The sequence below is a fragment of the Phalangium opilio genome, unplaced genomic scaffold (assembly GCF_054372755.1).
Source record: "Phalangium opilio isolate 3A_F unplaced genomic scaffold, DU_Popi_V2 ptg000009l_1, whole genome shotgun sequence".
NCBI classification, from domain to species: Eukaryota; Metazoa; Arthropoda; class Arachnida; order Opiliones; family Phalangiidae; genus Phalangium; species Phalangium opilio.
Genome location: NW_028324146.1, coordinates 13,701,672 through 13,715,269, shown reverse-complemented (window position 1 = coordinate 13,715,269; position 13,598 = coordinate 13,701,672). Strand labels below are relative to the sequence as shown.

At 40.2% G+C, this 13,598-nt stretch overlaps 1 protein-coding gene, 3 non-coding genes and 15 pseudogenes across 4 annotated transcripts; 18 read left to right on the top strand and 1 right to left on the bottom strand.

Moving 5' to 3' along the window:
* The first annotated feature begins 114 nt into the window (after positions 1-114).
* LOC149716263 (5S ribosomal RNA) lies at positions 115-233 on the top strand. Its single transcript, XR_016373623.1, has one exon. It is a non-coding gene; the product is annotated as a 5S ribosomal RNA (ribosomal RNA).
* Positions 234-355: 122 nt separating this feature from the next.
* LOC149716262 (5S ribosomal RNA) lies at positions 356-474 on the top strand (annotated as a pseudogene).
* A 137-nt stretch (positions 475-611) lies between these two features.
* LOC149716261 (5S ribosomal RNA) lies at positions 612-730 on the top strand (annotated as a pseudogene).
* A 137-nt stretch (positions 731-867) lies between these two features.
* On the top strand, positions 868-970 carry LOC149716260 (5S ribosomal RNA; annotated as a pseudogene).
* A 122-nt stretch (positions 971-1,092) lies between these two features.
* Positions 1,093-1,211, top strand: LOC149716259 (5S ribosomal RNA; annotated as a pseudogene).
* Positions 1,212-1,573: 362 nt separating this feature from the next.
* LOC149716258 (5S ribosomal RNA) lies at positions 1,574-1,692 on the top strand. Its single transcript, XR_016372292.1, has one exon. It is a non-coding gene; the product is annotated as a 5S ribosomal RNA (ribosomal RNA).
* Positions 1,693-1,828: 136 nt separating this feature from the next.
* LOC149716257 (5S ribosomal RNA) lies at positions 1,829-1,947 on the top strand (annotated as a pseudogene).
* Positions 1,948-2,068: 121 nt separating this feature from the next.
* On the top strand, positions 2,069-2,187 carry LOC149716256 (5S ribosomal RNA; annotated as a pseudogene).
* Positions 2,188-2,324: 137 nt separating this feature from the next.
* On the top strand, positions 2,325-2,443 carry LOC149716255 (5S ribosomal RNA; annotated as a pseudogene).
* Positions 2,444-2,580: 137 nt separating this feature from the next.
* Positions 2,581-2,683, top strand: LOC149716254 (5S ribosomal RNA; annotated as a pseudogene).
* Positions 2,684-2,805: 122 nt separating this feature from the next.
* LOC149716253 (5S ribosomal RNA) lies at positions 2,806-2,924 on the top strand (annotated as a pseudogene).
* Positions 2,925-3,286: 362 nt separating this feature from the next.
* On the top strand, positions 3,287-3,405 carry LOC149716252 (5S ribosomal RNA; annotated as a pseudogene).
* A 120-nt stretch (positions 3,406-3,525) lies between these two features.
* Positions 3,526-3,644, top strand: LOC149716251 (5S ribosomal RNA; annotated as a pseudogene).
* Positions 3,645-3,781: 137 nt separating this feature from the next.
* Positions 3,782-3,900, top strand: LOC149716250 (5S ribosomal RNA; annotated as a pseudogene).
* A 5,384-nt stretch (positions 3,901-9,284) lies between these two features.
* LOC149716249 (5S ribosomal RNA) lies at positions 9,285-9,403 on the top strand (annotated as a pseudogene).
* A 137-nt stretch (positions 9,404-9,540) lies between these two features.
* Positions 9,541-9,643, top strand: LOC149716248 (5S ribosomal RNA; annotated as a pseudogene).
* Positions 9,644-9,765: 122 nt separating this feature from the next.
* Positions 9,766-9,884, top strand: LOC149716247 (5S ribosomal RNA). Its single transcript, XR_016374240.1, has one exon. It is a non-coding gene; the product is annotated as a 5S ribosomal RNA (ribosomal RNA).
* Positions 9,885-10,018: 134 nt separating this feature from the next.
* LOC149716246 (5S ribosomal RNA) lies at positions 10,019-10,137 on the top strand (annotated as a pseudogene).
* Positions 10,138-10,750: 613 nt separating this feature from the next.
* LOC149716245 (uncharacterized) lies at positions 10,751-13,542 on the bottom strand. Its single transcript, XM_089844842.1, has 2 exons — positions 12,323-13,542; positions 10,751-12,254 (listed from the first exon to the last, which is right to left on the bottom strand). The coding sequence occupies exons 1-2, from the start codon at positions 13,540-13,542 to the stop codon at positions 10,751-10,753; spliced, it is 2,724 nt and encodes a 907-aa protein (XP_089700968.1).
* Positions 13,543-13,598: the final 56 nt, after the last annotated feature.

Genomic DNA, 13,598 nt, shown 5'->3' with positions numbered 1-13,598 from the left:
AAATTCCAATAGATATGAAAAAAGCAAACATATTTTCTTTTTGTTATTGTTTTAAAAAGATGATGTTTAATTTGTCTCACCTAATTTAAATTCGAATTATTATCTAGCACTCTCGGCAACGGCCATATCACGCTGAAGACACCGGTTCTCGTCCGATCACCGAAGTTAAGCAGCGTCGAGCGCAGTCAGTACTTGGGAGGGAGACCACTTAGGAACACTGCGTGCCGTTGGCTTTTTCACTTTTTTTTCCTCTTTTAAATTCCAATAGATATGAAAAAGGCAAACATATCTTCTTTCTGTTATTGTTTTATAAAGATGAAAGTAAATTAAATTCAAATTAATAACTAGCACTCTCGGCAACGGCCTTATCACGCTGAATACACCGGTTCTCGTCCGATAACCGAAGTTAAGCAGCGTCGAGCGCAGTCACTACTTGGGAGGGAGACCACTTAGGAACACTGCGTGCCGTTGGCTTTTTCACTTTTTTTTCCTCTTTTAAATTTTAATAGATATGAAAAAAGCAAACATGTTTTCTTTTTGTTATTGTTTTAAAATGATGAAGGTTAATTTGTCTCACTTAATTTAAATTCGAATTATTAACTATCACTCTCGGCAACGGCCATATCACGCTGAAAACACCGGTTCTCGTCCGTTCACCGAAGTTAAGCAGCGTCGAGCGCATACAGTACTTGGGAGGGAGACCACTTAGGAACACTGCGTGCCGTTGGCTTTTTCACTTTTTTTTCCTCTTTTAAATTTTAATAGATATGAAAAAATCAAACATGTTTTCTTTTTGTTATTGTTTAAAAAAGATGATGGTTAATTTGTCTCACCTAATTTAAATTCGAATTATTATCTAGCACTCTCGGCAACGGCCATATCACGCTGAAGACACCGGTTCTCGTCCGATCACCGAAGTTAAGCAGCGTCGAGCGCAGTCAGTACTTGGAAACTCTGCGTGCCGTTGGCTTTTTCACTTTTATTTCCTCTTTAAAATTCCATCAGATATGGAAAAAGCAAACATATCTTCTTTTTGTTATTGTTTTATAAAGATGAAGGTTAATTAAATTCAAATTATTAAATAGCACTCTCGGCAACGGCCATATCACGCTGAAATCACCGGTTCTCGTCCGATCAACGAAGTTAAGCAGCGTCGAGCGCAGTCAGTACTTGGGAGGAAGACCACTAAGGAACACTGCGTGCCGTTGGCTTTTTCACTTTTTTTTTCCTCTTTTAAATTCCAATAGATATGAAAAAAGCAAACATATTTTCTTTTTGTTATTGTTTTAAAAAGATGATGGTTAATTTGTCTCACCTAATTTAAATTCGAATTATTATCTAGCACTCTCGGCAACGGCCATATCACGCTGAAAACACCGGTTCTCGTCCAGTACCGAAGTTAAGCAGCGTCGAGCGCATACAGTACTTGGGAATACTGCGTGCCGTTTGCTTTTTCACTTTTGTTTTCTCTTTCAAATTCCACCAGATATGAAAAAAGCAAACATATCTTCATTTTGATATTGTTTTATAAAGATGAAAGTTAATTAAATTCAAATTATTAACCAGCACTCTCGGCAACGGCCATATCACGCTGAATACACCGGTTCTCGTCCGATCACCGAAGTTAAGCAGCGTCGAGCGCAGTCAGTACTTGGGAGGGAGACCACTTAGGAACACTGCGTGCCGTTGGCTTTTTCACTTTTTTTCCTCTTTTAATTTTTAATAGATATGAAAAAAGCAAACATGTTTTCTTTTTGTTATTGTTTTAAAATGATGAAGGTTAATTTGTCTCACTTAATTTAAATTCGAATTATTAACTAGCACTCTCGGCAACGGCCACATCACGCTGAAAACACCGGTTCTCGTCCGATCACCGAAGTTAAGCAGCGTCGAGCGCATACAGTACTTGGGAGGGAGACCACTTAGGAACACTGCGTGCCGTTGGCTTTTTCACTTTTTTTTCCTCTTTTAAATTCCAATGGATATGAAAAAAGCAAACATATCTTCTTTTTTTATTGTTTTATAAAGATGAAAGTAAATTAAATTCAAATTATTAACTAGCACTCTCGGCAACGGCCATATCACGCTGAATACACCGGTTCTCGTCCGATAACCGAAGTTAAGCAGCGTCGAGCGCAGTCACTACGTGGGAGGGAGACCACTTAGGAACACTGCGTGCCGTTGGCTTTTTCACTTTTTTTTCCTCTTTGAAATTTTAATAGATATGAAAAAAGCAAACATGTTTTCTTTTTGTTATTGTTTTAAAATGATGAAGGTTAATTTGTCTCACTTAATTTAAATTCGAATTATTAACTATCACTCTCGGCAACGGCCATATCACGCTGAAAACACCGGTTCTCGTCCGTTCACCGAAGTTAAGCAGCGTCGAGCGCATACAGTACTTGGGAGGGAGACCACTTAGGAACACTGCGTGCCGTTGGCTTTTTCACTTTTTTTTCCTCTTTTAAATTTTAATAGATATGAAAAAATCAAACATGTTTTCTTTTTGTTATTGTTTAAAAAAGATGATGGTTAATTTGTCTCACCTAATTTAAATTCGAATTATTATCTAGCACTCTCGGCAACGGCCATATCACGCTGAAGACACCGGTTCTCGTCCGATCACCGAAGTTAAGCAGCGTCGAGCGCAGTCAGTACTTGGAAACTCTGCGTGCCGTTGGCTTTTTCACTTTTATTTCCTCTTTAAAATTCCATCAGATATGGAAAAAGCAAACATATCTTCTTTTTGTTATTGTTTTATAAAGATGAAGGTTAATTAAATTCAAATTATTAAATAGCACTCTCGGCAACGGCCATATCACGCTGAAATCACCGGTTCTCGTCCGATCAACGAAGTTAAGCAGCGTCGAGCGCAGTCAGTACTTGGGAGGAAGACCACTAAGGAACACTGCGTGCCGTTGGCTTTTTCACTTTTTTTTTCCTCTTTTAAATTCCAATAGATATGAAAAAAGCAAACATATTTTCTTTTTGTTATTGTTTTAAAAAGATGATGGTTAATTTGTCTCACCTAATTTAAATTCGAATTATTATCTAGCACTCTCGGCAACGGCCATATCACGCTGAAAACACCGGTTCTCGTCCAGTATAGAAGTTAAGCAGCGTCGAGCGCATACAGTACTTGGGAATACTGCGTGCCGTTTGCTTTTTCACTTTTGTTTTCTCTTTCAAATTCCACCAGATATGAAAAAAGCAAACATATCTTCATTTTGATATTGTTTTATAAAGATGAAAGTTAATTAAATTCGAATTATTAACTAGCCCTCTCGGCAACGGCCACATCACGCTGAAAACACCGGTTCTCGTCCGATCACCGAAGTTAAGCAGCGTCGAGCGCATACAGTACTTGGGAGGGAGACCACTTAGGAACACTGCGTGCCGTTGGCTTTTTCACTTTTTTTCCTCTTTTAAATTCCAATGGATATGAAAAAAGCAAACATATCTTCTTTTTTTATTGTTTTATAAAGATGAAAGTAAATTAAATTCAAATTATTAACTAGCACTCTCGGCAACGGCCATATCACGCTGAATACACCGGTTCTCGTCCGATAACCGAAGTTAAGCAGCGTCGAGCGCAGTCACTACGTGGGAGGGAGACCACTTAGGAACACTGCGTGCCGTTGGCTTTTTCACTTTTTTTTCCTCTTTGAAATTTTAATAGATATGAAAAAAGCAAACATGTTTTCTTTTTGTTATTGTTTTAAAATGATGAAGGTTAATTTGTCTCACTTAATTTAAATTCGAATTATTAACTATCACTCTCGGCAACGGCCATATCACGCTGAAAACACCGGTTCTCGTCCGTTCACCGAAGTTAAGCAGCGTCGAGCGCATACAGTACTTGGGAGGGAGACCACTTAGGAACACTGCGTGCCGTTGGCTTTTTCACTTTCTTTTCCTCTTTAAATTTTATTAGATATGAAAAAATCAAACATGTTTTTTTTTGTTATTGTTTTAAAAAGATGATGGTTAATTTGTCTCACCTAATTTAAATTCGAATTGCAGGCTCGTAACTCTGTTTCTACTGGAGATACGGGGATGTCCTTTGAGTATGTCATAGTCCAATTTGTCCCACATCTAACCATGCTAAAAGCATTGAGCTACGACAAACAGGGGCCGAGTAATTAAGCTAAACGTAAACAAACAACCCGTCCATAGGAAATGCATTAGACTATACTTTGCAGGCTCGTAACTCTGTTACTACTGAGATACGGGGATGTCCTTTGAGTATGTTTTAGTCCAATTTGTCCCCCATCTAACCATATTAAAAACATTGAGCTACGACAAACAGGGGCCGAGTAATTAAGCTAAACGTAAACAAACAACCCGTCCATAGGAAATGCATTAGACTATACTTTGCAGGCCCATAACTCTGTGTCTACTAGAGATACGGGGATGTCCTTAGGATATGTTATAGTCCAAATTGTCCCTCATCTAACCATACTAAAAACTTTGGGCTACGACAAACAGGGGCCGAGTAATTAAGCTAAACGTAAACAAACAACCCCTCCGTAGGAAATGCATTACACTATACTTTGCAGGCTCGTAACTCTGTTTCTACTGAGATACGGAGATGTCCTTTGAGTATGTTTTAGTCCAATTTGTCCCCCATCTAACCATACTAAAAACATTGAGCTACGACAAACAGGGGCCGAGAAATTAAGCTAAACGTAAACAAACAACCCGTCCATAGGAAATGCATTAGACTATACTTTGCAGGCCCATAACTCTGTGTCTACTAGAGATACGGGGATGTCCTTTGAGTATGTTTTAGTCCAATTTGTCCCCCATCTAACCATACTAAAAACATTGAGCTAGGACAAACAGGGGCCGAGTAATTAAGCTAAACGTAAACAAACAACCCGTCCATAGGAAATGCATTAGACTATACTTTGCAGGCTCGTAACTCTGTTACTACTGAGATACGGGGATGTCCTTTGAGTATGTTTTAGTCCAATTTGTCCCCCATCTAACCATACTAAAAACATTGAGCTACGACAAACAGGGGCCGAGTAATTAAGCTAAACGTAAACAAACAAACCGTCCATAGGAAATGCATTAGACAATACTTTGCAGGCCCATAACTCTGTGTTCACTAGAGATACGGGGATGTCCTTAGGATATGTTATAGTCCAAATTGTCCCCCATCTAACCATACTAAAAACTTTGGGCTACGACAAACAGGGGCCGAGTAATTAAGCTAAACGTAAACAAACAACCCCTCCATAGGAAATGCATTAGACTATACTTTGCAGGCTCGTAACTCTGTTTCTACTGAGATACGGGGAAGTCCTTTGAGTATGTTTTAGTCCAATTTGTCCCCCATCTAACCATACTAAAAACATTGAGCTACGACAAACAGGGGCCGAGTAATTAAGCTAAACGTAAACAAACAACCCGTCCATGGGAAATGCATTAGACTATACTTTGCAGGCTCGTAACTCTGTTACTACTGAGATACGGGGATGTCCTTTGAGTATGTTTTAGTCCAATTTGTCCCCCATCTAACCATACTAAAAACATTGAGCTACGACAAACAGGGGCCGAGTAATTAAGCTAAACGTAAACAAACAACCCCTCCATAGGAAATGCATTAGACTATACATTGCAGGCTCGTAACTCTGTTTCTACTGGAGATACGGGGATGTCCTTTGAGTATGTTTTAGTCCAGTTTGTCCCCCATCTATCCGTAATAAAAACTTTGGGCTAGGACAAACAGGGGCCGAGTAATTAAGCTAAACGTAAACAAACAACCCGTCCATAGGAAATGCATTAGACTATACTTTGCAGGCTCGTAACTCTGTTACTACTGAGATACGGGGATGTCCTTTGAGTATGTTTTAGTCCAATTTCTCCCCCATCTAACCATACTAAAAACATTGAGCTACGACAAACAGGGGCCGAGTAATTAAGCTAAACGTAAACAAACAACCCGTCCATAGGAAATGCATTAGACTATATTTTGCAGGCCCATAACTCTGTGTCTACTAGAGATACGGGGATGTCCTTAGGATATGTTATAGTCCAAATTGTCCCCCATCTAACCATACTAAAAACTTTGGGCTACGACAAACAGGGGCCGAGTAATTAAGCTAAACGTTAACAAACAACCCCTCCGTAGGAAATGCATTAGACTATACTTTGCAGGCTCGTAACTCTGTTTCTACTGAGATACGGGGATGTCCTTTGAGTATGTTTAGTCCAATTTGTCCCCCATCTAACCATACTAAAAACATTGAGCTACGACAAACAGGGTCCGAGTAATTAAGCTAAACGTAAACAAACAACCCGTCCATAGGAAATGCATTAGACTATACTTTGCAGGCCCATAACTCTGTGTCTACTAGAGATACGGGGATGTCTTTAGGATATGTTATAGTCCAAATTATCCCCCATCTAACCATACTAAAAACTTTGGGCTACGACAAACAGGGGCCGAGTAATTAAGCTAAACGTAAACAAACAACCCCTCCATAGGAAATGCATTAGACTATACATTGCAGGCTCGTAACTCTGTTTCTACTGGATATACGGGGATGTCCTTTGAGTATGTTTTAGTCCAGTTTGTCCCCCATCTAACCATAATAAAAACTTTGGGCTACGACAAACAGGGGCCGAGTACTTAAGCAAAACGTAAAGAAACAAACCCCCTCCATAGGAAATGAGTTAGACTATACTTTGCAGGCTCGTAACTCTGTTTCTACTGGAGATACGGGGATGTCCTTTGAGTATGTTATAGTCCAATTTGTCCCCCATCTAACCATTTTAAAAACATTGAGCTACGACAAACAGGGGCCGAGATATTAAGCAAAATGCTCGTCAACTTTGCTATCGTCTCACTTATTTTTATTATGTTACTTATGATTTTTGCACTAAACTTTGGAGGCTCATAACTCTTGTTCTACAAGAGATACTGGGATCTCCTTTGGATATGTTATAGTACTCTTTGATCCCCATACAAGGATACTTTAAACTTGAGGCTACCTCAATATCGTCGTCAACTTATTTATTGTCTCACTTATTGTTAGAAGGTTACTTTTGATTTTTGAAAAAAAACTTTGCAGGCTCGTAACTCTGTTTCTACTGGAGATACGGGGATGTCCTTTGAGTACGTTATTGTCCAATTTGTCCCCCATCTAACCATACTAAAAACTTTGGGCTACGACAAACAGGGGCCGAGTAATTAAGCTAAACGTAAACAAACAACCCCTCCTTAGGAAATGCATTAGACTATACATTGCAGGCTCGTAACTCTGTTTCTACTGGATATACGGGGATGTCCTTTGAGTATGTTTTAGTCCAATTTGTCCCCCATCTAACCATAATAAAAACTTTGGGCTACGACAAACAGGGGCCGAGTAATTAAGCTAAACGTAAACAAACAACCCGTCCATAGGAAATGCATTAGACTATACTTTGCAGGCTCGTAACTCTGTTTCTACTGAGATACGGGGATGTCCTTTGAGTATGTTATAGTCCAATTTGTCCCCCATCTAACCATGCTAAAAACATTGAGCTACGACAAACAGGGGCCGAGTAATTAAGCTAAACGTAAACAAACAACCCCTCCATAGGAAATGCATTAGACTATACTTTGCAGGCCCATAACTCTGTGTCTACTAGAGATACGGGGATGTCCTTAGGATATGTTATAGTCCAAATTATCCCCCATCTAACCATACTAAAAACTTTGGGCTACGACAAACAGGGGCCGAGTAATTAAGCTAAACGTAAACAAACAACCCCTGCATAGGAAATGCATTAGACTATACATTGCAGGCTCGTAACTCTGTTTCTACTGGATATACGGGGATGTCCTTTGAGTATGTTTTAGTCCAGTTTGTCCCCCATCTAACCATAATAAAAACTTTGGGCTACGACAAACAGGGGCCGAGTACTTAAGCAAAACGTAAAGAAACAAACCCCCTCCATAGGAAATGAGTTAGACTATACTTTGCAGGCTCGTAACTCTGTTTCTACTGAGATACGGGGATGTCCTTTGAGTATGTTATAGTCCAATTTGTCCCCCATCTAACCATGCTAAAAACATTGAGCTACGACAAACAGGGGCCGAGTAATTAAGCTAAACGTAAACAAACAACCCCTCCATAGGAAATGCATTAGACTATACATTGAAGGCTCGTAACTCTGTTTCTACTGGATATACGGGGATGTCCTTTGAGTATGTTTTAGTCCAGTTTGTCCCCCATCTAACCATAATAAAAACTTTGGGCTACGACAAACAGGGGCCGAGTACTTAAGCAAAACGTAAAGAAACAAACCCCCTCCATAGGAAATGAGTTAGACTATACTTTGCAGGCTCGTAACTCTGTTTCTACTGGAGATACGGGGATGTCCTTTGAGTATGTTATAGTCCAATTTGTCCCCATCTAACCATGCTAAAAACATTGAGCTACGACAAACAGGGGCCGAGTAATTAAGCTAAACGTAAACAAACAACCCGTCCATAGGAAATGCATTAGACTATATTTTGCAGGCCCATAACTCTGTGTCTACTAGAGATACGGGGGTGTCCTTAGGATATGTTATAGTCCAAATTATCCCCCATCTAACCATTTTAAAAACATTGAGCTACGACAAACAGGGGCCGAGATATTAAGCAAAATGTTCGTCAACTTTGGTATCGTCTCACTTATTTTTATTATGTTACTTATGATTTTTGCACTAAACTTTGGAGGCTCATAACTCTTGTTCTACAAGAGATACTGGGATCTCCTTTGGATATGTTATAGTACTCTTTGATCCCCATACAAGGATACTTTAAACTTGAGGCTACCTCAATATCGTCGTCAACTTATTTATTGTCTCACTTATTGTTAGAAGGTTACTTTTGATTTTTGAAAATAAACTTTGCAGGCCCATAACTCTGTGTCTACTAGAGATACGGGGATGTCCTTAGGATATGTTATAGTCCAAATTATCCCCCATCTAACCATACTAAAAACATTGGGCTACGACAAACAGGGGTTGAGTAATTAAGCTAAACGTAAACAAACAACCCCTCCATAGGAAATGCATTAGACTATACTTTGCAGGCTCGTAACTCTGTTTCTACTGAGATACGGGGATGTCCTTTGAGTATGTTTTAGTCCAATTTGTCCCCCATCTAACCATTTTAAAAACATTGAGCTACGACAAACAGGGGCCGAGATATTAAGCAAAATGTTCGTCAACTTTGGTATCGTCTCACTTATTTTTATTATGTTACTTATGATTTTTGCACTAAACTTTGGAGTCTCATAACTCTTGTTCTCCATATCACGCTGAAAACACGGGTTCTCGTCCGATCACCGAAGTTAAGCAGCGTCGAGCGCAGTCAGTACTTGGGAGGGAGACCACTTAGGAACACTGCGTGCCGTTGGCTTTTTCACTTTTTTTTCCTCTTTTAAATTCCAATAGATATGAAAAAAGCAAACATATTTTCTTTTTGTTATTGTTTTAAAAAGATGAAGGTTAATTTGTCTCACTTAATTTAAATTCGAATTATTAAATAGCACTCTCGGCAACGGCCATATCACGCTGAAAACACCGGTTCTCGTCCGATCACCAAAGTTAAGCAGCGTCGAGCGCAGTCAGTACTTGGAAACTTTGCGTGCCGTTGGCTTTTTCACTTTTATTTCCTCTTTTAAATTCCATGAGATATGAAAAAAGCAAACATATCTTCTCTTTCTTATTGATTTATAAAGATGAAGGTTAATTAAATTCGAATTATTAAATAGTACTCTCGGCAACGGCCATATCACGCTGAAAACACCGGTTCTCGTCCGATAACCGAAGTTAAGCAGCGTCGAGCGCAGTCAGTACTTGGGAGGGAGACCACTTAGGAACACTGCGTGCCGTTGGCTTTTTCACTTTTTTTTCCTCTTTTAAATTCCAATAGATATGAAAAAAGCAAACATATTTTCTTTTTGTTATTGTTTTAAAAAGATGGTCAATTTGTCTCACTTAATTTAAATTCGAATTATTATCTAGCACTCTTGGCAACGGCCATATCACGCTGAAAACACCGGTTCTCGTCGGATCACCGAAATTAAGCAGCGTCGAGCGCAGTCAGTACTTGGGAGGGAGACCACTTAGGAACACTGCGTGCCGTTGGCTTTTTCACTTTTTTTTCCTCTTTTAAATTCCAATAGATATGAAAAAAGCAAACATATTTTCTTTTTGTTATTGTTTTAAAAAGATGAAGGTTAATTTGTCTCACTTAATTTAAATTCGAATTATTAAATAGCACTCTTGGCAACGGCCATATCACGCTGAAAACACCGGTTCTCGTCCGATCACCAAAGTTAAGCAGCGTCGAGCGCAGTCAGTACTTGGGAGGGAGACCTGTTAAATGTCGTATTTCAAGTAGGCTTTCGGGTGAATGGGAATTTAAGCGAACTGGGGATTTGGACAATTTATCTCAATGTGGCTAAAGGAATTATCTATTTTATGAAGACAACCAGGATTTATTAACTTAAACTTTTTTTAAAATGCATATAGTTATAACACCGCGTCTTGGGATTGATTAAACAACAAACTAACTCAAGAAATATCTAGGCTAGAACTGATGATTAAATTGATTCTGAGTTAGTTTTTATATACAAATGATAGTAATTTAAAAAACATCATCCGGCTGGTCTATTTTTTAACGATAACGTTTAAGTTTAAAATCTAATCTAATTTTTGCCAACATTAAATATTATTTTTAGATACAGTTCTAATCTACTTTTTAACATCCTCCCCCCGATAATATTTTGTGTTGAGAGTCGCTATCCTTTAGTTCCATTGGGTACAGGAGTTGCACCGGTCTGCGAAGAGTACCCTTTGCTGTTTTCACTAAGCATGCTCTAATGGTTCCGTCTCTGCCGGGATATAGCTCTTCAATTCGTCCAATTCGCCAAAGGTGTCGAGGGCACTTGTCTTCATGTATCAAGACCTGGTCATTGATTTGTAGATACATCGAGGGTTTGGTGTCAGAAGACATATGGGCAGATCTTAGTTCGAGCAAATATTCGTTGCGCCAGCGTTGCCAGAATTTATTGAGCAATGATTCTCGATACAGCCATCTTTTTGTCATGTCGCTCCGGTTTGAAATTTCCTTCAGTTGAATCTTCGGTGGAAGGGAATTGAGGCGTCTTCCAATTAATAGATGAGCGGGCGTCAATGGAGATGGCTCGGATGGGTCGCTGTTGAAATAAGTTAATGGTCTAGAGTTTATAGTACCTTCGATTTCGACCAATAAGGTTTCCAGTTCTTCATATTTGACTAAGGCGCGACCTAAGGTTTTCTTTAAACATGTCTTGACCGTTCTCACTAGGCGTTCGAAAAATCCTCCCCACCATGGTGCTCGTTCGACGTTGAATTTCCATTTGATGTTAGAGGTGATGAAGAATTCTTTGAGTTCGGTTTTAGATATCTTCTTCCAGAGGTCCTGTATTTCTCCATTGGCTCTCTTGAACGTCTTGGCATTGTCGGATAGAATTACTTCGCATATGCCCCGTCTTCCGATGAATCGTTTCAGCGCTAGTATAAACGTTTCCGTGCTGAGGTTGGTTGCAAGTTCTAAGTGAACTGCTCGACTCGTTGCGCATGTGAATAGTACGACGTACGTTTTCTCCGTTCTTGTTTCGGTGTTGACTTTTACGAAAATCGGACCCGCAAAGTCGATGCCCGTTGCTTGGAATGGGATTGTGTTGGAAATACGATCTCGTGGCCAGGGTGCGGTTTCTTGAGTGATGGCTTTCGCTTGTAGCTTTCGGCATATCCAGCACTTTGACAGGAGTTGTTTAACGACTTGACGCCCTTTTGGGATCCAAAAACGATCTCGAAGATGTGTTAGAGTACTAGTGAGGCCCAAGTGGAACATCCTTTCATGGCTGTTGATAATTTGTAGTTTGGCAAAGTGAGTATTCCCAGGGAGAATTATAGGACGAGAAACGTCGAAGTCGAATTGAGATTGTTGTAGTCGCCCTCCTACTCGTAGAATGAGTTGGTCGTCTAGGAAAGGTCGAAGGTTCTTGATCTTGGAGTCATGTTTTATTTCTTGATTGCTTGCTAGGCACTTGATTTCGTCGGAAAAGACTTCAAGTTGAACAAGTTTCATCCAATAAGTAGTAGCTGCGTCCAAGTCGGTGATCTCCAGTTCATTACCATGTCGTCTATTAGTTTTGTGTCTGAGATTGTGGTAATATCGCAGGACCCAGGCAGTGACGCGTAGAAGTCGGTTAAGGGCGCTAAAGCGTGTAGCAACTATGACGGGCTCTTGGATTCGAATGTGGCAGGTCGCTTGTGTAATTTGGACTATCTTCCTTTGTCGTCGCAATTCTGGATCTTGTAATTCTTCAGTTGGCTGCGTTGGTTGAATCTTCTTCGGCCAAAGATCGTTTGGTTTTGAGAGGAATTGGGTCCATGCCACCAGTTTGCACTGTTGTGTAAAGCTTCTATTTTCATGCCTCGGCTGAGAATGTCGGCTGGATTATCGGGACCGGGTACGTGGGACCATTGACTGGGTTCTGAATTCATCTGGATTTCCACGATGCGATTCGAGACGAATGGCTTCCAGTTGGTGGCTGCGTCTCTTATCCAATGGTAGACAATCATGCTGTCCGTCCAGAAATGTTGAGTTGGTTGATCGTTCTCGAAACAGGTAGCGACGGATTTCATAAGCCGTGATCCTATTACGGCGGCTAATAACTCTAATCTTGGGATCGTTGCTTTCTTGAGTGGAGCAACACGGGTCTTTGCAGATACGATGTTAACTTCAAATACATTATTGGGAAATGCCGTTCTCAGGTAAACCACAGCGCCGTAAGCCCTTTCGCTTGCGTCCGTGAAGCAATGAAGTTCATGGAAAATTCGTTGTTTCTTCGGTAGCGCGTGGTAACATCTGGGAATCTTTATTGCGTTGATTTTAGGAAGATCTTGACACCATTCGTTCCATTTCTTCAATAGATCTTGAGGGAGGGTTTCATCCCAAGTGCTTCCTCGTTCCCACATCTCTTGGAAAAGGCATTTGATAAGAATGACGTACGGCGATAGAAAACCAATTGGATCGAAGATACGAGAAGCGGTTTTGAGAACGAATCTCTTGGTGTCCCGTTTGAGAGTCAGCATTTCTAGAAGCGGACTTGCGTCGAACTGAAAGATATCTTCCTCTGGTTTCCATATTACGCCAAGAACTTTTAGAAGCGTTGTTGTTGTTTCGACTGCGTCGTTTTTAGTTTGCAGATGAATGGTTTCCGAGGGAAATACTTTGCTCCAATGTCCTTGCAATTCCAATGAGTTGGTCTTCCATTTTCTAAGAGGCATTTGAGCTGTCGCTAGGATTCTTTCTGCGTCCGTTGTGAGTTCCAGAGCTTCGTTGACGTCGTCCGCTCCCGCTACCAAGTCGTCCACGTATAAGCATTTCATTAACATTTCACAAGCTTTCGGGCATCTTTCCTTGAATTGTAGAAGATGCTTCTTTATGGTGCTGGCGAGAAGATATGGACTGGCATTTACGCCAAAAAGAACCCTGGACATGCGTAGAGGAATGACTTTGAGACGTTCAGGATCATTTATGTTTCCGTCGATCCAAA